The sequence below is a fragment of the Mesoplodon bidens genome (assembly GCF_964165515.1).
Source record: "Mesoplodon bidens genome assembly, chromosome: 10".
Classification (NCBI taxonomy): domain Eukaryota; kingdom Metazoa; phylum Chordata; class Mammalia; order Artiodactyla; family Ziphiidae; genus Mesoplodon; species Mesoplodon bidens.
Genome location: NC_138172.1, coordinates 76822188 through 76844863, shown reverse-complemented (window position 1 = coordinate 76844863; position 22676 = coordinate 76822188). Strand labels below are relative to the sequence as shown.

The 22676-nt window shown below is 44.4% G+C and overlaps 1 protein-coding gene across 1 annotated transcript in view; it reads left to right on the top strand.

Moving 5' to 3' along the window:
* The window catches only part of CLIC5 (chloride intracellular channel 5), a 104200-nt gene that overhangs the window by 45504 nt on the left and 36020 nt on the right, over positions 1-22676 (top strand). The window contains exons 2-3 of the mRNA XM_081247752.1: positions 10802-10911; positions 14726-14851. Coding sequence (XP_081103878.1) covers positions 10802-10911; positions 14726-14851 — 236 coding nt within the window. The remainder of the gene's footprint in view (positions 1-10801; positions 10912-14725; positions 14852-22676) is intronic.

Here is a 22676-nt window from a genome sequence, read left to right as displayed (position 1 = left end):
CAGTGCAGCAAAAGAGTCAAACTTAAGGGCAGAGGATTTGGACCTTGGGACCGTCTAAGCCTTGGTGCAGGTTTTTGGTATGAATGAGAGCCATTCTGCCTTGCTAAGCATGATGGAGTCATTTGGAAGACATATCAGGGCAATCAAATTTACATTTCTTGAGCCCTTACTGGGTTCCTAGGGTTTCATAAAATAAAGAACCAAAATAAAACAAGTCACCAAGTCACATCCATGCTAATGGAAGGCTTACCAACTAGATGGTTGGAAGGACAGATCATTTGGTATCAAAAAAAATAATACGGAGTAGTGTCTGACTTACTAATAAGAAAACCTCACGTATCTAGTAACTGCAAAACTATCTAATAGAAATGAAGCAAATTCTAGAACAATACATAACACTAGAGTGAAAACACTAGGAAAGGAGAAGGAACTAACAAGGAAGACTTAAAGCAAGCAAGCCCTGCAGCATTTCAACATTTTTCTTTTTCTTTGTTCCCTTTCTTTCCTTTTCCTTTTTTTTAAGCTCCGGGTAAATAGCATGTTTATAGGTCTAAAAGCCAGAGTTCTTGCTGTCTTGGGGAGGATAATCCTGTTCTTAGGAGTAGGTGAGTTCTCAAAAGGGCACGAAGTATGGCGGGGGAAGGGCAATTAGCTGAGAGGGCAAAGGTCAGGAAGAGGAGAATGTCAGTACATGGACAGGAGAGTCACATGCAGGACCGGCTGCAACTGGTGGGGCGCACTGCAAAATGAAAACGAGGGATCCTTTGTTCAAAAATGATTAAGAATTTCGATACAGCAACAACAGAGCCTTAAGCCAAGTGTGAGGCCCTTCTGTGCTCAGGGTCTCGTGCATCCGCACAGATGGCATGTGTGTGAAGCCAGTCTGGGACACAGGAGAGGCACCAGGTGACAAGGCAGGCAGCAGAGGGCTGAGTTTTAAGAGGAAGAGATAATCAGAAGTTCTAGCTACCAGAGTCAAGTAAGGGTAAGTCAGTGAAGAAGGAAGGGAAGGAGGGAGGGAAGAAGGAAGGAAGGAAGGAAGGAAGGAAGGAGGGAAGGAAGGGAAATTGCTTAGTCCCAGAAAGTGACTGAAAGAGAATCGCTTTAGAAGAGGGTATTAAGGTAGAAGCAAGACTATCAAGAATTTTAAGAGAGACACAGTAACCTATTAAATTGTTTGGACATGAAAGAATAGGGAGGAGAACATGTAGGAGTGGAAGGAAGGGGCATGGTGCTAGGGTGTGGTGTTGGGCTGGAGAGGGCAGTTCTTTCTTGGAGGGTCTGTGAACAAACAGGAGGGTGAGTACCGACTCAGTGCAGAAAGCCATAAAGCTCAGCGTAGGTTGAAGGTCACTCCCAAGAGGCCTCAAGCACAGTACTATTACGCAACACATTGAGTTGTAGGCAGCCTTGGCCCAAAAGCCACTATCGGACCAGGCTGGTAACTCAGGGTCCAAGGTACCACTGGACCCTGCTCTCTTAGACACTTGAGCTGAGTAGCCTGCTGGGCATGGAGCCTACGAGGTCCTTTAGATATTTACATAACTATGTTCAGTTGTTTATAAAACCATCTGGCAAGCTGAGGTGTTGATGACGCATACTAAATTGATGGGTTACCTGTCTCAGGTAATAGTTTTAAATTCATCTGGTGTGATGTTTAATTTTTATGTGTCAACCTGGCTAGGCTGTGGTGCCCAGATATTTGGTCAAATACTATGCTGACTGTTTCTAGGCAGGTGTTTATTTGGCTGAGATTCACATTTAAATTAGTAGCCTTTGAGGAAAGCAAAGTGACCTTCTGTTCTGTGTGTGAGCCTCATCCAGTCAGTTGAAGGCCTTAATAGAGAAACAACTGACAATGTCGGAGGAAGAGGGAATTCTGCCAGCAGGTTGCCTTTGGACTTCAACTGCGACTCTTCCCTGAGTCTCCAACTTGATGATATAGCCCACGAGATTTTAGATTCACCAAACCTCCACAATTGGGTGGAGACAATTCTCTCTCTCTCTTTCTCTCTCTACATATATATATATATATATATATATATACACATATATATATATATATATTTCTTTCTCTCTCTTTCTCTCTATCTATCTCTATCTCTATCTATCTCTGTCTCTATCCACACACAAATCCTATTGGTTCTATTTCTCTGGAGAACCCTGACAAATACACCTGAAATTCCTCATATGACATTATATAGGCAGCCTTCTGCATAGAGCTGATTCAGACTTTATAATCAGCTTCAGATAAAATGCTAAGAATCTCTGAAGCCTCAAATGTATACTTATTACCTGACTGCTTATTGAATGAAAAATAAGAAAATAAGGCCTGAGTGACCCCAGTGAGTTAAGCCGTATGTGACTACTGAGAAAAAGAATGTTGTCTCTTCAAGGGTAGAACTCGCCATCTTCAAGCGGACCACAACCGGCCCCAAATCCCATCTCTTTTCATGGGAGGCTGACCAACCAAATTATTGGAACAGCAGATAATTTGGTATTAAAAAACAGTCATAGTAAGGAATATTATCTGACTTACATGAATAAGAGAAAGTGGGCAAATCCAAATATCGCTACTATGAGGAAAAATTTTCTCTTCCACGTGATATGAATCAGTTTAGTGCTATAAAGATGAGTCACTTTATATCCAAAGAAAGTCCTTTTCCTGTGGTCTCTGTCACTTCAACACTCTTTCTGTAAGAGAAAAATCAGCCCGGCATAGAGAAAAGCTAGGAATTAGGAATCAAGAATTGTATCCCTGGGAGCTCCCTGGTGGCCTAGTGGTTAGGATTCCGGGCTTTCACTGCCATGGCCCAGGTTCAATCCCTGGTCGGGGAACTGAGATCCTATAAGCCACGGCACAGCATTAAAAACAAAAATTATATCCCAGATTCTGCCATGGGACCAGGCTGTGCCACCATGGGCAAAACGTCTAAACTTTCTGGGCCTGTTTCCTTCCCAGTAAAAAGAAAGAGCTGGACCATATCATCCTTGAGGTCAGTTCTAGTCCAACTGTTGTAGAATTTTTATCTGTAACTTGAAAAAAAATTTTAATCACTTGAGTCTTCAGGGATAGTTTTCACAGACTAAAGTAACAAAAAGTTGAAATGTGACATAAATGGTGACAATTAACTTTCTGGAGAAAATTCAGGTTTCTTTCTTCTAGTACCTCATTTAGGACTTAACCGTGTGAGATTTTTAAAGGAATCAGACAAATAGCCTAAAAATCTTCCATTTTGAAATATCTGACATCTAAGCATCTGTCGTAGTCTGGGTCCAATCAGGAGAGAGAAACCACACAGTGATTTTAGCAGAAGTTTAACATAAAGCAATAGTTAACTAGGATAAAAGAGTAACCATTACATATAAGGCCACTACATGGTACCCTAGAGTTGAAGGAGAATAGCCAAGGGATGACAAACTTAGAAGGGTTTCAACTCTCACACGGGAAGTGTGGTCAGCCCAGCAGAAAGCGTAGACGTCCACCGGACTGGCAAGGCCAGAGCTGGTTTGGAGTCGCTGGGCAAGCAATAGCCACCCTCCAGCACTCAGGACGGGAGCAGACGGTCAGCAATGGGGGCATAGGTGTGCACTGGGGTCCAGGTGCCGGCGGGAACGGGGGGCTTCAGGCCACACGGGGCTTGTAGAGTAAGTGGCAGATCTGTGTGGACACCCTGGCCACAGGCGGACTTACTCAGGCTACATGGAGGCGTTGCCTCCTGTGTCCAGAGGGCTAGCAGCAGGATGAGGCTACAGGGAACCGGAGAGGTCACAGTCTGGGCTGGGGCGGGGCCAGGCTCACTGCTGACCCCCAGCCCATGCCAGAGGCAGCAGAAGAGCCCCTTCTTCCTGCAGGGTCCCTCCAGTCCTCTCTTCTGGGAAATCCTACCTTCGCGCTCACTTTAGAAATGCCGAGAGGAATTGCCACTGTTTCTCACCCAGCATTTATCAAAGGGTGCCTTCAGAGCTGGGAAACAATAAATTGATAAGGGACCCGACACCTGTCAAGCTTCAGTGTCATCTCTCCCCATTCTGCTATTCCTTTTTGGATCCTTTCTGAATAATGCTTCCCTCTTCTGGACCTTGGTGCCCTCAAATGACTTGGGGGCAATTATCAACTTCACTCTATTGTCTGGAGAGGAAGCTCTATGTACCTGGTCTGTTCATGGGGTATCTTATCCCAACAGATCTCCAATGTTGTTCATGGACTCCTGGGTCCATGAGATCCTTTGGGGGGTTGCTGAGAGGTCACAACTATTTTCAAAGTCATCATTTTTCCCCGGGGTTGCTGTTTTGTGGGTAAAATTTGCTGGCATTTTAGGGCAAATAGAGGCAGTGGTATAACGGAGGAGTCATGCATGGACAGGAAAAAAAAAAAGCCAGTCTCGTTTGTGAATGATCTTGATGAAGCAGTAAAAATGATCTAATGTAATTAAATCTCAACTCACAAGTACATGTCTTTTAAACATTCTGGCAGATGAAATGGGAAATGCACATCCAGCTCTTTGGCCTCATTACCAAGCACAAATAGTTGTCTCAGGAGAAGCACTTGCGCCATTGAGCTGTGACCAGAAGTTTCTCTCGCAGAACAGTTTTTACCTGAAAGACAACCAGCAGAAAAACTATGGTTTTTACTACTTGGTATTTATTTGCCAGACATTTCCTGGGAAGTCAAGGAAATGAGCTTGTCATTTCAAGACTAACAGCTGACAGTATTCATTGTCAATGATAAAAGACAAGCTTTCAAGAGAAAATGAGAATATTGGAAAACAGGTATTTGCCACCAGGATCTTGACAGCCTCCTTTTGCTTAAACTTTTCTGATGAGCTTGGTGGTGATATTACAGAAGGAGATATTTTGCTACTGTATAAAGAGAAGTATCACCATTTGGAAGATCTGTTTAACTCTGTGAAATGCTATTTTCCAAAAGATGAATTTGTGAAGTGACAAAATCATTCATGGGTACAAGACCCATTCAAAGTGTGAGACAGATGAATGGGTTTTAGTGGAACAGAAGAATTTCATTGATAGGGTTTCAAATTCCACCTATCAACTAACCTTTAAGAAACTACCACTTGTTGAGTTTAAGTGTGGTATAAAAGAAAAATACCCACAATCTTCTGAATAGGCTATTAAATTACTCCTCCCTTTTCCAACTACATATCTGGGTAAGGCCAGATTTTCTTCATATACTTCAACCAAGTAGCAAAAGACTGAATGCAGAAGCCAACTTCTGTTAAGTCATACTTTAAAGATTTTGTAAAAATATAACGATTCCACTCTTCTTACTAAATTTCTTTTTTTAAATATATGGTTTCTTTAATTAAAACATTATTTATGTTAACATGTAATGTGTTTTTATTAGTATTATATTTTAATGAATGAGTAAACAAATATTTGAAATATTTTTAGCTTTAATTATAATACAGTAAATATCGATAGCTATAACCCACATGAACAAAAGCTCTTTGGGATTCTCACCAATCATGAAAGGCATAAAAGGATTCTGAGACCAAAGAGTTTGAGAACTGCTGTCTTAAACTGCTTAATTTCATTAGGCACTTGAATTCACAACACTGAGGGAAGTTATAAGTGCAAAGACTGAGACTCAGGGTCACATGGTGAATTACAGGCAGAGGTGGGTCTAGAACCGTGATCTCCTGCTATAATGTCTTCTACAACCCAAGCTTTTTTCTCAGGATGCTCTTCAGAGGGCCAATATCAAAATTTTGGGATACTCAAGCCACAAAAGTGGAGCAATATCACCCTCCCCTCAACATGTATCCATTCTAACAGGCACTGAATATCAACTCAGTTTCAGGTACCTGTGCTTGTTGCTGCTGAAGGTAACATGAATAAAACATAGTCGTGTTTTGGGGGTAGCCAAACTCACCATATGGGGGAGAGACTATGTGGAAGGCAATATTTCAGAACATATAATATGACTTAGCTGGCATACAACGTATAAAGTATAATCATACAACCTATATAATTACATCATGCTATCACTATTATAGTATGTAATATTATACAGTGTATAATATTTTATGTTTTATTACAACTTAAATAATATAGTATATAATACCGTATAGTATAACAAGGTATAGCATAATATATACGCTTAATAGTAAATAAATTTACTATGTCTAGGGAACAGACAGTACCTTGGAGTCATAGCTGGCTGGCGGTTGTGTGCACACGAGGCCCATGGCAAAGCAGAACCGTGAACTTGGGAAGTTTGCCAGTAGCTGTACACCATTCTCCTTTGACCCCACTGTTTGCTTTCATTTCCCAGTGCTGCCAAAATAAATGACCATAAACTGGGTGGCTTATAACAACAAAAATGTATTCTCACAGTGCTGGAGGCTGGAAGTTGGAAATCAAGTTATCATGAGGGCCATGCTCTCTCTGAAATCTCTAGAGAAGACCCTTTCTTTGTCTCCTCTAGCCTCTGGGGTCTGCCAGCCATCCTTAGTGTTCCCTGGTCTGCAGACAGATCACTCCAATCTCTCTTCCTATGACCTTCTCCTTTATATCTGTGTCCAAATTTCCTTCTTCTTATAAGGACACCAGTTGTGTTTAGGGCCCACCCAAATCCAGCGTGACCTCATGTTTACTTGCTTTCATCTGTGAAGATTCTGTTTCCAGATAAGGTCATGCACACAGGTTCTGTGTGGACATGAATTTGGGGGGAACATTATTCAACCCAGTACACCATGTTTTTGTCTGTCCCCAGCCCACATTGCTCAGAGCCTCTTTGGACCACAGCCCATCTGGATTTTCCCTCATACTTTTCAGGACCTGGGGTCCCATTGAGCCCCACCAAGTTCTTGGTTAATGTTTTAAGTGGTTGCCACAAGCTCACCACATTTAACCCATGAGTTTAGCAAATGGTTTCCATGGGCAACTGGTGAGTTGTGAAGGAAGAAAAGAGGAGACTAAACAACTCAGTGGTTAAAAAAAAAGAAACCCTAATAACCCAATTGAAAAACGGCTAAGGACTTGAATAGATGTTTCTCCAAAGAAGACATACAAATGGGCCACAGGGATATGAAAAAATTCTCAATGTCAGTAATCATGAGAGAAATGCAAGTCAAAACCATGATGAGATCTCACCTCCCCCCCTGTCAAGGTAGCCATTCTGGAAAAAACAAATGACAACAAGTCTTGGTGAGGATGTGGAGAAATTAGAACCCTTGCACACTGTTGGTGAAAATACAAAGTGGTGCATCCACTATGGAAAACAGTATGGAGGGTCCTCAAAAAATAAAAAATAGAACTACCATATGATCCAGCAATCCAACTTCTGGGTAGTTAGCTAAAATAATTGAACTTGGAATCTGGAAGAGATCTTAGCACCCCTGTGTTCATTGTAGCACCATTTAAATAGCCAAGGTATGAAAAGAGCCTGAATGTCCATTGACAGATGAATGGATAAAGAAACTGTGGTGTACACACACAGTGGAATATTATGCAGCCTTAAAAAAAGAAGGAAATTCTAAAATATGCAACAACATGGGTAAATCTCGAGGACATTATGGTGAATGAATTAAGTCAATCACAGAAAGGCAAATACTGCATGATTCCAGTTATATGAAGTAACTAACATAGCCAAAGTCATAGAATCAAAGAGTGGAAAGGTGGTTGCCAGGGGCAAGGGGAGGGGGGAGGGGGGAGTTACTAATAACGGGAATACAGTTTCATTTGAGCAAAGTGAGTAAACTCTAGAGAGCTGCTTACAGTGCTGGACCTACGGCCAACAATACTGCATTGTGCACCGAAACATTTTTTAAGAGGGTAGATCTCATGTTAAATGTTCCTAGCACAAGAAAAGGGAAGGAGAGGGAAGGGAATGGGGAGCTTCAGGAGAGATGCAAAGAAGTAAGGGTAAATCGTAAAATCCTCGCATATTATTTCTCTTGGTCTTGCAGCAATTTTTGTCTACTAGGTCTAGAATCATAATATAAGACAATAGTGGAAATGTGGGGAGCTGTGACAACCACCAGCCTGTACACCCCCGCAGAGCTGTGGCACATGGACTGAAGCCTGGGATGCATCACGCACATCCAGCACCCGCGCCTCCTGCTCTGTCACCTTGGGTGAACATGCCATCTGGGCTGGGCCCTCAGGGTGGAGTCTGTACATGGCAGTTAAGAGCTCAGGATCTGGAGCCAGGTGGCCTGGGTTCATTCCAGGGATCCTCAGACCAGTGATTTCCCCTCTCTGTAATTTCCCCTCAGCTTCCACATCTGTAAAATGGTGACACTATCTCACTACACAGGTTTCGCATGAGGAATAAATGCGTTAATAATATACGTAAAGCACTTCGAACAGTGCCTGGCTATATAGACATTCGTTGACATTATTAACATTATTATATGAATTTTTGGTCCAGCTAATAAGAATTCCAATAATTCAGTAGTATCTCCTTCAATCCCCTTATGACCACCTCCACCCCCGGAGGTAAAACAGATGAGAGTGTGTGGACCGTGGCTTTTTATTTTATTTTTTTTACATCTTTATTGGAGTATAATTGCTTTACAATGGTGTGTTAGTTTCTGCTTTATAACAAAGTGAATCAGTTATACATACACATATGTTCCCATATCTCTTCCCTCTTTCATCTCCCTCCCTCCCACCCTCCCTATCCCACCCCTCCAGGCGGTCACAAAGCACCGAGCTGATCTCCCTGTGCTATGCGGCTGGCTTTTGTTCTTTTTTTTGTTTTTTAATTCTCCACTTGTCTCTTACACCATAACCGGCCCTGGGGAAAAGTTCCTTTGTCAGGATGTCTTAAAGGACCAGGAAGCTGTCAGATGAGTGCTTCTTGGGAAAGAAGGTCTTAGGGAACTGATGTCATCAACTCAAGTTTTGCAATGAGCTATTATTAAATTCATAGTCACCTGTCTGAGTGTGGCTTTATCAGTAACTTTAGCCCTGTGGGCAGGGGTGGCGCCCGCCCTGTTGCCCTCCACCTTTCTGATTTTCTACAACCTAGCCGTGGTGTCTGAAACACCCAGGGTGTGTCTGTCTCCAGCACTAAGGAAAGTGAGAACTGAATCAGGATGGGGCTCTGGGTGGAGTTAAGAGAGAGGTAAAATAACTGTAATTTCATAGCAATTACCTACAAGCAATACGTCGAAGGCGCCAGTTTTCCATTATAAACCTGAGCCTCTGCTGGGAGCGATGGGCCAGGTAGAAATAAGGACACAAACCTGCCTTCCCACCCGAACCCCACAGCAAACAAACCTCGAGGGGAAAAATAATGTGCTGAGCTTGGAGGGTAGTTTTTTTCTCCTTCTCTTTCAGAAAAAGAAAATCTTAGTAAGCCCCCATTCCAGGATGTTGGTTGGATTGCTGGCAGCTTTGCAAGCAAGGCTGGGGCGCCTTCCCTCTTTGAACCCTCCCTGTTAGTGGAGCCTGGTCCTGATGCCACCATGGTTTCCAGGGGAGCCAACAGCAAACTAGAATGAATGGGTGATTTCTCCCTCCAAGTACCATTTTGGGGCCAATAAACCACTCACTGGAAAAAAAATTACACAGAGATCAGTTTTCCAAACTTTTTGTTCGTATGTTTCTGAAAGTGTATTCTTTATCAAATTCACATCTCTGCAGCCTACTCAGAGGTAAAGATAGACCTGCCTTTCAGACAAAAAAAAAAAAAAATCTGCTGTTTTGGGGAGGGTACTGAGAAGGGGGAAATGTGAAGAGCAGAAGTGTACAGGTCTTCAATAATGCTATCTGTCATGGTTTCCTATGTGTTCCCATCTCATCCCCCAGCCCAGCCCACAGGAGGCCATAAGCTCCTGAGTAAATGCAGTTTTGAATCCCCTGTGTAATTTCTTCCAGTGCCTTGCACATGGTCAATATGTATTCGTTGAGCAAAAGGATAATTTAACAAATGAATAGTTTATTGACACTAGGTCAAGCAGTAGTCAGAACTAAGTGGGACATTGATTAAAGTCTTGAGCCTGCTGACAAGATAGAAAGAGATAGGGTCAAAATCTGAGGGTCTATACTCATGATGTCTTCAGGGAGTAAGGACCAAAGGGTAGAAGATAAACTACAGAGGAACATACTTTGGCGAGGTATAACCAAAGAAAAGCATTTCTTTGGTTAGAACTGGTTAGAAATAGAACTGTCCTCAGAATGGACTGATTTGAGAGATATATATTGCCGGTGAGTGGAGATATTCAAGCATAGACAGGATGATTACCCAGGAGTATAGAAGTTGGTCCGACATCATTTGTGTTAGACTATGTGATGCTGAAGGTCTCTTTTTTTTTTTTTTTTTTTTTTTTGCGGTACGCGGGCATCTCACTGTTGTGGCCTCTCCTGTTGCGGAGCACAGGCTCCGGATACGCAGGCTCAGTGGCCATGGCTCATGGGCCCAGCCGCTCTGCGGCATGTGGGATCTTCCCGGACCGAGGCACGAACCCGCGTCCCCTGCATCGGCAGGCGGACTCTCAACCACTGTGCCACCAGGGAAGCCCTGAAGGTCTCTTTTTTACCCTGAGATGCAAAAGGGTTCGATGGTTTCAGAAAGTTATGACTCTCCCTAATCACCATGCTGGAAACTCACATTCAGTTCTGCACGTGTTTCTCGAGCCCTTACCCTGTGCCAGGTGTCACCTTGCATAAACATTAGGAAGACAAGGATAAATCTTAGAGGGCAACTTTAAAGTAAGGCTGGGGCATGGACTTTCGGTTCTGCTCAGACTGGTGTCTGGCTGTTATAATCCTACATTTCTTCTTGTTAATGTGCACAAGCTAACTCAGGACTCTGGCCTCTTCTTTCTAGGCTGGAATCGATGGGGAAAGCATCGGCAACTGTCCCTTCTCTCAGCGCCTCTTTATGATCCTCTGGCTGAAAGGAGTTGTGTTCAATGTCACCACTGTGGATCTGAAAAGGTAAAGGATGCTGCATTCATGAGCAATATGTTTCTCTGCAGGGAGAGAGAATCTCCCATGGTGGGGGGGCGAAAACCTCGAGGCTCCCAGCAGCCTCCTGCTCACACCTTGTTGGCCAGAGCCCTAGTCACAAGGGAGGCTGCAAAAGCAAGCAACACCCTTGGAACAGAGCAAGTCCTGATTAGCAAGGAAGAAGGAGGGAATGGACAATGGGTATCTCGACTGAGAGTGTCTAGCACAGAGGTGGACGCAGCATCTAAAAATCTGGGAGTGAGCCATTCTGGTCCTACTAGTGCCCCCAACCTAGGGGACCCCAGCCAGACTTCAGAGGGAGAGGTTGAGTTTCCAAGGAGCTGGGATCCAGACCATTTCTCCCACTATGTTCCCATCTTTAGAACTCCTTAGTGTGAGAACTCTGGATTAGAGACTGGGATGGAGAGTTACTAGTATTCTGCTTTTAAAGTGCAGTTTTAATGGCTGTTAAAAATACGGGCATTGTTCACCATCACAAGCCACACTGTTTCCATCTTTCTTCTCTTTCCTCTCCTCCGCCTGTCCTTCAAGTGTGGACTGGCTCAGGCTTACTCCCTGGGTCTTTATCACCTGCCACAGCTTTCCCCCAGTGAGCTTAGCATACTCTCCCTGTCACCTTTATGTCAATTATTCCATACCCAGAGCCCTGCTCTCGTCTAGATATTTCCACTTGCATTTTCTGTTATCGCTTTAAAATCTGTGTGTCAAAAATTGTACCTTCATTTTCCCTTTGAATTCGGGTCCCCTCCTGAATTCCTTTGTTCTTCCATTTTTCTAGGCACTGAAACGTTTCCAGCTGCCTTCTCTTGCCACCCCCATTGCCCATCAGTTGCCAAGCCCAGGGCATTCTCTCACCGTGCTGTCTCTTACTTCCAGGCTCTCTTGTCCATTCCCAAAGCCCACACATGGTGTGGGTCCCACCACTGGCAGCTGGACTGTTTCTCTGTTCTTCAAACTGGTCTTCATCCTTCTGGTTTCTCTCTGTCTCTCTCTGATCCATCCTTTATATTATCATAAGGATATTCTTCCTAAAATAATCCTATAATCATGTGGCTCTCCCTACTCAGAAAATCTCCTGACAGTTCCCATTGCCCGCAGCATAAATGCATCTGCAGCCCTCCTTTGTCTTTGCCAACATTGTCTCCCAGGACCTACCTGCCTCTGGCAGGCTGGACCACCTTCTGCTGTCCTTGTCCCTCTGGCCTCCAGCCGTTGCCTGTGATGCTTCCTCTGTCTCACAGAGGCTCTCTGTTTTTCCTGAATGGAGAGATGGTGCCTAGCCCCCAGAAGCAAACCCCTCCCCTGGGAAACTTCCCCCTCCCCCCCCCACCACTCTCAGGCAAATCTATCCCTCAGCCTCCCTCCAGACTCACCCAGCATCTATGGTCCATTTTGCATCTCACCAGTTTACGATATCTACAATCCCGATGCTTTACAACTAGTGCATGCTTCCCCATAAAAAATCACATAAAGTGTAACCCTGTGAAGGAGATCTTATTTCTTCATTCTATATGAGGAAACGAAGACAGACGCATTTAAATGACTTGTCCAAGGTGCCCACCTGGAATTGGAGGGGCTGCCACTAAAACCCCAATCTTCTAGGTTCAAATGCCGCGTTCTTCAGGACACATCAGTTATGAAGTTTATTTGGTCATTCGCATCAGACCTTCAACTCCTCAAGGGCAAGTCGAGATCATGTTTTAAGTTTCTTTGTATCTGCCCTAGAAGCCAATTCATTCATTCGGGGCCCTGACTAATTTCTGTCAAATGAATGAAAACACACACGAAATGCAGATATTGTCTGTGACAACTACAGAGGGTAGACTTTTTTTCCTACAGTTGGAAAGATTGGCTTCCTTCAGTGGAGAATAGGAGGTCTTTGGAGTATCATCTGTGAAAGTAGACTTGTATTTGGCTGGGGATCAGCATGGGAGAGGGAACCATCCCAGCATTCCTTAGATCCTTACAAGGCTCTTTCCCAGCTGTTATCATATCCGATCCTGCCAGCACCCTTTGAAGTGGGCCAGACAAGTATCACGACTCCAGTTTTATAGATAAGGAGAACTTCTTACTGAAAAAAAATTAATATATATATATATATATATATATATATATGTATATGAATTAAGGAATTTTTAAAATGTATTATACAGTGAAGTTTAGCAATTCCTAATAAAACTAATTTCTTATCCTGGCACCACCATGTATTGGTGGAGTGACCTGGAATCTTCCCTTTTCTGAGCCCATTGCCTTACCTGTACAATGGGGATAAAAGTTATGCCTGGTTTCTAGAGTTATTGTGAGGATCTGATGGGGCAGGCCATGGACCACTTGCATTGTGTTGTACTGGCTTCTAGCAAGAACACCGCACATGTCGGCTCCTTTTAGCATCGTCCTGCCCTCATGGAGCTGGCAATCCAGGCAGGGAAGGAGAACTGATATACATTAAATAATCTGTAAGTTAGACTTGGCAATATGTAATTAAGTTCTAATTACATAATTTCATAACTGCTGAAGAGGGTCAACAAAGAGAGGGCGCCACCCCTGACCAGCGTCCGTTGGCAACGGCAGCTGAGCGACAGCGGTCAGGGCAGTACTTCCCAAGGATGCCAGACTCCAGAGCCCATTGTTCTCTTGAGTCCTAGAAAAAAAAAAAAAAATCATCCTTAATAATTTCTGGATCTTTAAGCCCCAGAGAAATCATTGCTGAAAAATAAAATCAGTATAGATTTTCCCTCGCTGCTGAGAGCCCAAGCATTGCTGCCTTGGGTGAGCTTTCAAAAACAGGAGGAGAAGGTAAAGAATGTCTGAAGGGAAGAACACTGACAAAGTAAACACAGGGACTAAGGAAATGAGATTTTAGAAATGCTTTCAGTGTCAATTGTCTGAGGAGCTCCAAGGGCCACAGAAGGCAGCTGGAGAGTCTGCGTGTTGTGCAAGGGTGTGGGAGGGGCCCCTTAATTGAAATTCTTCTCTTCCCCTCCCAAGCTGATTACGCCAGGAATGCGTTTCATTACAGACTCCTCTTCCCCGTTGTTTACTCCTTTTCGGGTCCTCCATCTAATGTTTTCCATGCTTGCCTCCCACAGGGAGTGTGGCATTCTCAGAGAGAGCACTTGGGGTGACTGAAGGTCCAGCCCTGCCCGGGGAAGCTTCCATCATTATTTCTCTTCTTCCTCCCTCTGTCTTCTGTGCAGCCTTCTCCCTGCCCACTTCCCTCCATCCGTCCGCCAGCCCGTCTTCCCCTCGCTTTGCTCCATCTCTGCACCTCCATTCTGACCGGCTGTGGGGAGCCCAGAAGCTCAGCCTTGGACGTGAATGGGGCCCACGTCAAACACAAGGTCACTTCCTTCCCATTGCGCAAACCTTAAAGAACAGGGAAGCTAGTTCTTAGTGTAAAAGCCTGACTGAATTCATGAATATTTAAAGTTTGGGATTCTGCCTCGTGCATTTTTGTAAAGCTAATGGGTGAAGGACCTTTGGAAAGCAAAGCCCGACTTCCTCCCTGGGTATCAGAAGCTTGGTTGTAGCTTAGATAGTCACTTGTGATCACACTGCTTTTTCGAAGTCCATCCCGACTTGCTCCTCTCTCACTGAACTCCACCGGTTGGATATCCTGTGTCACACCACATCCTTCCAGAATCTCTCCAACCTCCTCTGCCCTACGCCTCACACTGGGTCTGATTTTGCCCACGGGCGTCTAATGGACAGTGCACCCTGGGCTTCCCTGTCCGTGAAGCACCCTGGTGTAAGCCACCCCTGCACCTTGCTCTCTCCACAGAAAGCCAGCCGACCTGCACAACCTCGCCCCTGGCACCCATCCGCCCTTCCTGACCTTCAACGGGGACGTGAAGACGGACGTCAATAAGATCGAGGAATTCCTAGAGGAGACTTTGACCCCTGAAAAGTAATGAGCTGCTTGTTTCTGGAGCTAATGAGAGGGAGGGGGGTCCTTGTGCTTTTCTAGATCCTGGGGGAGATTTCCATCTCATCAATCCAGAGCCCAGGACCCTCTTTGCACAGAGAGTCCCGCATGGCCCTCCCCACCCCCAAAGGGATGCCAGTCTCAAACCTGCTCCACGAAGTCCAACCCCAAGAGTTGATGCCCCTTAACGCCAGGTCCCTGGGCCTGAGTGAAGGCCAAGGCTCCCTCATTGCAAAGCAAGAGCTGAAAGGCCGACGAAGTGAAAAGTCAGCCAGGAGAGAGGTAATCCCATGACTTAAAACCACACCAAGGTATGAATAAGAGTCATAAATCTGACCCTGTCGGGTCGGAGCCCATAAGTAAACATGAAAAACACTGACTGAAAGCAGTTCCTCTTCTGAAAACAAGCTCAGGGAGAGGAGAGACCAGAGGGCTGTGGGTTCTTGTCCGGTAGATAAGCTGCTCCTGATGGGAAAGAGGAGTGAAGAGAACAGAGGTGAATTCTAAAAGCTTCTGGAAGCTAGACTAGTTCATTGGACTCTACTGAAATCAGGGATTCAAACAATCACCTTTTTAAAAAAAACTGGAACAATAATATTACATATAGAGTAAGGTGTGCACGGACTTTATCCTGTAGGATAGTCACTGAAAAGCTTTAAGCAAAAGTGTTGGAGAATCTGTTTTCAGGCTTACTTTGGGGGATGGGGGAAGATGGGGCGGGCAGAGGAGGAAAAGCTCCTAGAAATCAACTAGGAGGGAGCCAATTGGTGACATTCCGGGTAAGACAGACTGGAGGGCTGGGCTAAGGCAGTGACACTGAAATGGGGGGAGAGGGGTAGGAAGGATTTTAGGACATACTTAGTAGGTAAAATAAGTGGGATTGACTATAAAAATGACCATCTTGCATTTATTTTAAAGTTTTATTTTTTATTTTTAATCAAATTGTATACTTTATTTTTTATTTATTTATTTTTTACAACTTTATTGGAGTATAATTGCTTTACAATGGTGTGTTAGTTTCTGCTTTATAACAAGGTGAATCAGTTATACATATACATCTGTTCCCATATCCCTTCCTAAAGTTTTATTTTTTAATTGATATTTATATAGCCCTCACTTAGTGGGCCCTTAAAGGTAGGTGCTATCGTTATCCTAATTTGATAGCTGGGGAAACTGAGGATTGGAGAGGTTAAGTAACTTGCCCAAGGTCACACATCTAGCAAATCACTGTTAAATCAAAACTCCCAGTCGTGATCTAATTAAGCCTCAACCTTTTATACATTCTTCCTAAAAATGTATTCCTAGTCATCCACATTAGGACAGTTTACCTCCATACTGAGTGTGGAAAATTGCCTCAAGTCCAATAGACTTTAAAATAAATGCATTGATTAAATCAGCTGGGCAGCCCCTCCCGTAACACCAGGCCAGCCACTTGCTGAAAAGACCCCCAAGGGGCTCAGGCTCCTTCTTCCTCCCTTGGGACTCAACCTCATTGCGGGCTCTGGTTTGGAATCCAACAGCTGAAAATGAATGCTGTTTTCAATAACTAAATAGGGTTTGGACTTTGCCTGGGAGATCCAGAGGGGAAAGTGAACGATGAACATTTTCTCTTCTAGAAGTAATACCTGCACGCAGGAGTCCTTGCTTCCATCAAGGCCAGTAGGGAATGGGAAACTGAAACAATGCGGAGGCTGGATAGTCAGCCTGGTGGGTGGAGGCGTGCAGGGTTGGGCTGGGCTGGGCCTGGAGGCCTGGGGTCCACTCCTGGATCTGCCAGTGATGCAGTGTGACCCCTCGAACCAGTCCCTTTCTTGCTCTCGGCTTCCATTCCCTCCCCTGTGAAAGGATGACCCTTCACGCCCATCTTAACCAGGCTCCCTCAATCCCCGTCCAGCAGTGCCTTTGGGGGGGGCTGTTTCTCTAACTCAGGGCTCTCTAATCTACATCCCCAACAGGACCAAGGGGGCCCATGAGACCCCCCCCCCGAGAATTGTATGCCCATGTGTTCAGGTAGATTCTTCCAGAGGAGGGCCAGGATCAGATTCATCACCATATCATCAGATTCTGGAAAATTTCCATGATCCGAATCAGGCTAAGCTGTGCAGGACATAGACGCTGCCTCTTCACTTCTCTCTCCACCTGTCCTGAGCTCTGCTTCATCTGGTCCAGGTCCCTCTGGACTGCAATGTGTGTAGGAGGTTTTACTAAGTCCATTCCTGATGTGTCAGTGACCCTACGGTCTGCCACGCCACGGTAGCAGAACCTCAACACTCTTAAAATGCACAACTCCAGAAGGGCACCAAGGTGGGACCCTAGTAATGAGACCATCAACCATTTCAGAGCCCCCAGGAGTGTCCTTTAGATGCCTTTGTATGGATCAGACTGGGGCAGGTGCCGTAATTACCTCCCAGGAAATGTCAGCAAACCTGTGCTTCAGCCCTGCAAAGGGAGACCGGCTGTTCTGCCCACAGCAAAGCCACCCACCTCGGCTGGCTTCCCACCAACTCTAGCTGGGAGGTCGGTCAGGTGGCCCATGTCCAGAGGCCCCAGGAGGAGGGCAGCCTGGCCTTCTGGTACTCTAGGGGGCAGCAAAACCCCCGTTTCTGTTCCACAAACGCTGGTCGGCATGTGTTTCTCATCACACTGCTGTTTGTAAAAGCTGCCAGAGAGCCAAGAAATTGTGGGAGCCTTTTTCCCCTTAGCTTTATTTTTTAAAGGAAAAAACCCACATACAAACACTCCAGCAATCTTTTTAAAAGATCACATTTGGTTCCACAAAGCATTTGGTGTCAAAGTGAGGAATCTAGGAAGTCTCAAGAAGTTTCCAAAGGAGACGAACTTCCATCCTTCTCCTTAGACTGACCCAGTTAATGCTCCACAGGGAAGCGTCGGGATTATTGTTGACATGCTGCCTTTACCTTTCATCCTCATCCTCGTGGAATGGCCCAAGTTAATGGGATCCAGAAGTGAGAGTCAGGAGACCAAAGTCCGGCCACCTTTCTACACAGCGCTTGCTGTATGAACTTGGCCAAGCCTCGTGCCCTCTCAGACCCTCCCCATTCCATCATCTCTGAAACTACATAGTCTCTAAGATGCCTTTCAGCAGAAGTTCTATGATTCCACGAATTTTTCAAAGTGCTTTCCCAGAGCTGGTTGCGGTTTGAAATAAACAGTGGTAAAAATTCAGGGGAGTGAACGGATAAAGTCTAGTTACATGTCTTGTCATTTAGTCAGTCAACTATCACGTGAGTATTAACAGTGCTCAGAGCCATACCAGAATTGGAAGACACTTTGAATTCATTATTTTAAGAAATGTTTATGGATATTTCATGATAGTAAAAATCACGAAGTTTCTTCTGATCCTCTGGGAGGTGGAGAAGCAGCCTCAGTACCAAGGACAGGATGGCATAGTGGCTGAAAGTACAGTAAGTCCCCTACATATGGATGAGTTCTGTTCTGAGAGCATGTTCCTAAGTCCAATTTGTCCATAAGTCCAACAAAGTTAGCCTAGGTACCCAGCTAATACAATCGGCTATATAGTACTGTTCTGTAATAGGTTTATAACACTTTTCACACAAATAATACATAAAAAACAAACACAAAAAATAAAGAAAACATTTTTAATCTTACAGTACAGTAGCTTGGAAAGTACAGTAGTACAGTACAACAGCTGGTGCTTCTTAACGGTACCAGCTACATCACTGCTGCTTTTACGCCTGCTTCCGGACATCTGGGGCTTGCAATAAAGATACTGTACTACTGTACTCTATACAGTACTATACAGTAAAGTACACAAAAGCACAACGACTTGTAGAGGATGCATGCACGTGACAGTGTATGCCAGACATGTGAACTAACTTACATGACTGGACATGCGAACGCACGTTTGCATCTTTGAAAGTTTGCAGCTTGAAGGTTCGTATGTAGGGAACTTACTGTATGGGCTTTGGAGTCAGAATACCTTGGGTTCTAACCTGAACCACCAGGTTGTGCTACACCGAAGTAACAAATTGACCACAAAATCTCAGTAGCTTAACAGAATACAGGTTTATTTCTCACTCATGCAGAGTCTGAGTGGGTAGTGTGACCCTCTTCCATTCTGTAGCCTTTGAAATACATTTCTTCCAAGACTCCTTCAGCAGGGAAAGAGGGAGGAGAAGGGTGATGCAAAATATTTTTAAAGCCCAGGGTTATGAGTGGTTACATCACTTCTCCTCCCATACTATTGGTCAGAATCCAGTCACGTGACCCCAACCTATCTGAGAGGGAGGGGCAGGGAAATGCAGAGAGGCACATGGGTATTTAATGAGCATGTGTGGTCTCTGCTGCAGATAAATTACTCATTCCCTCTTTGATCTTTAATTCTCACATCTATAAACTGATGACGTCAAGTTGATCTTGAACGACTATTATTGAAGATGATACTGCTTAACCTAGCACCTGACGTAGAGTCAGAGCCCATTATATGGCAGCTTGAAGAGCTAGAGAGGTCAGTGCCTCTTTTGTGACCGTCTCCCAGGTGTAATCATAAAAACAACTGGTGAGCTTAGGTCTTAAATCCACAGATCCCAGTGGTTGTCTTTTTATGAATAAGCCAGACCCCAACCACCTCCAAGGATCATTTGTTTAAGTAGCAGGGACAAGACAAGGCAAGCTCACAGTTCAGGAGCAGAAAAGTCAGAAGCATTAATCTGCTTCTTCAGTGAGGGTTTGGTGAGGTGAGGAAGCAGGAATAACAGAGAAGGGAGAGAGGGGACATCCTTCCACTTTTCAGCTTATTTGAAAATGGAGTGTCAACACTCAGGCTGCCAGAAGAGCCCCTGGAATCAGCAGATGTCACCCCATGAGGACAAGATGACTGTTTCTCTTTTTCTCCAGTGTATCCCCAATGCCAGGGACAGGGCTTGGCCCCTGGTAGGTGCTTACTGCATGTTGGTTTAGTTGCATGGAGTCCTTCTGTTCAGGGGCGGGGTGGCCTATGGTTAGTCAGTGAGACGTCTTTTGGGACTCTAAGCCAATCAGAGCATTTCCATCTGCAATCATATCTTATTTTTTTTTGCTACTATTTACCAAAAAAAATTGTTTTGATGAGTGGCCAACTGTTTTACTTCCCAGAATGAAGCTTAAGTGCATATCTAAAATGAATGCATTTGAAATAAGATATCTTAAAAACAGAGTGGGGAGAAATTTTCATTATTGAGAGCAGGGGTTGGCCAACTTTCCTGGAAAGAGCCAGGGAGCACTTTTGACTTTGTGGCCATAGAGTCTTAGTAGAGTAAAAGCAGCCATAGACAATATGTAAGTAAATGGATGTGGCTGTGTTCTATTTGTGAATGCTGAAACTTGAATTTCATATTATTTTCACATGTCACAAAATAATATACTTCTTTTGATTTTTTTCAATTATTTAAAAGTATACAAAGTATTCTTAGCTCATGGGAGGTACATAAACAAATGTTGAGCTGGATGTGGCCCATAGGCCATCATTTACTCACCCTTGAGTTAGAGAAATTGCCCATCTCTTTGATTGTCACCAGATGACATCACAATCTTATTTCAAAGATGTTTCTATAAATGAAGTACTATTTGTTAGCCTTTTAGAGAAACAAAATGTACCTTGGAACCCACTTATTTTCATATTTAAAATGCAGTGTAAATATGGAGCTAAAATAAAAGCACTTAACATCCTGCACAGTAGCTGCCCCAAATCTAGTTACCAAACTCCGTAAGATTAATATTTGAAGACACACTTCCCACAAGGACAGTCTTCAAGTGGGACATTATGCTATAAAGTCACATCTCAATGAGTCATAGTGCTTAGAAAACAGGACGGCACTCGCATGGTCTCCCTGAGCACATGGCCCTTTTTTCGCCTGTCTTGGATTTGCTACCACCCAATCATGTTTGGCCCACACTGGCCATGAAGAAATGGTCAGATTAGTGGAAGTCTGATCAAATGATGGCATAAATTAAACAAACCCCAACAAACCCAAAGGAAAAATGCATTATCTAGGCCCTTCTCTCTTTACATGATTACCTTATCAAGCAAAAACAAGGAGCACTTGGTATATATTAAAATAATTTAAGACATTCCATTTTAAGAGCATGCCTAATTCTATGTGAGAAAGCCAAAATAGGGATGGATGATCCTAAATTCCCTTGTCTTGGAAGATTAACCTAGCATCCTGCAGGAACAATTGCTTTGTACCCCAAGTCAGAGCAGATGAATGGATGATTCCCAGGGTATTCAGGAAAATATGTGTGCAGAACCTGTGCAGAGCGCCCCCTCCTGGTGGTTGAGGGGAGTTCCTCCATGGTGCTCAGCCCAGCTCCAGAGGGTGTTTGGGAGCTTGGAGGGTAAACAGCAGAGTCGGTGAGAGGCCACAAGACACGGAACTTAAGATCTGGGCTTCCAGAGTGAAACTGCCTGGGTTGGGCTCCTGGGTCTGCCACCTGGCCACGTGAACTTAGATGAATTGCTTAGCTTCTCTGTGTCTCGTTTGTCTTCTGTGGGAAATGAGGCTAATGACAATACCAATGAAATTGTGAGGAGTAAATGATGAAACTGTGAAGGGGTTAGAACAGTGTCTGGCACGTAGTGGACACAGTACAAGTTAGCTTTTGCTGATATTGGAGAAGGGTCACTGCTTCAGTGCCCCAAAACTGGGTTCTCAGGGTCCCTCCACTATTTATTTCCCATGAGCCCTCAAATAGCCATTTAACCTCTCTGGTCTCCAGTTGCTTCTCCATGAAATGAGGACGATAATGCCTCTGTATCTGACTCTTGGCAGAGGACTGGACCCAGTGACTTTCCATGGACTCGTCCAATGGCAGTATCTGAAATTTAACAGCCACCTAATATGGCCCAAGAGTGGGCGGTCCTAGCTAATGGTCAGTGGAGAAGCCAAAAAATGAAAGAACACAAATACTTGTTACAGGCATTTTGGTTCAAGTTAGTTAAAACATTAAACCAAAAAAAAAAAAAAAAAGCAACGATTTTGCATTTTAAACATATAAAGTAGCCAAATAGTTCGCAGTTCACACTATTCACCCAGAGATCACAAAGGTCCACATACTTGGTGATAATGATGACCAAGCAATTGTCCCCCATCTCCTTCCACCCTTGCCTGGCCATCCATGTAAAATGTTTGTGAAATAATATTTTTTGAAAATTAGAATGGCTTGTTTTGATGGTGCCAGTGGGGTCAAAGCAAGTTTGCCTCATTTGGCCTCAAGGCCAGTAGGAAAGAGCCCTAACCCCAGTTTGCCACTTATACTCTTCTGGCTTCAAAATGGAAGAATGCGTGAGGGAGAGGCGCTGGGTCATTGCAAGTATATCTCCACGCCTGGAAATAAAACAATTGTAAATGCTTGTCCCACTGACGTAGCCTGGTAGTTTCTGCATCTTATTCCTGCACACAAATAAGAAGAATATTTCAGAAGGGGACCATGGGTAGCATTCCTTTCAAGAGATGATTTCGAGGCCTCAGTGCCAAGGTGCCTAGCACCTCCTTGCCCCCAGAATTAGCTCCATGCAGCTAGGATTATAATCGCAGGCCTGGCAGTGGATAGTTATTTTAACATGGGTTGGGAAAAGTCTGGGACCCCACCTGATGCAGAGGAGAACTCACTGAGAATTTTGACTAAGGCCTGGGCATTGCTGCATTATTGTTGGTGGTCCCAGGAAGAGAACACACCCTGGACCCTCTGAGTGGTGCTGTGCTTCTCTGCCCACAGACTGCGTTCCTGGGCAGTTCTCCACACCTCACTGGACTCTAGTTTCCTCTATCATTGAACCAGAGATGCA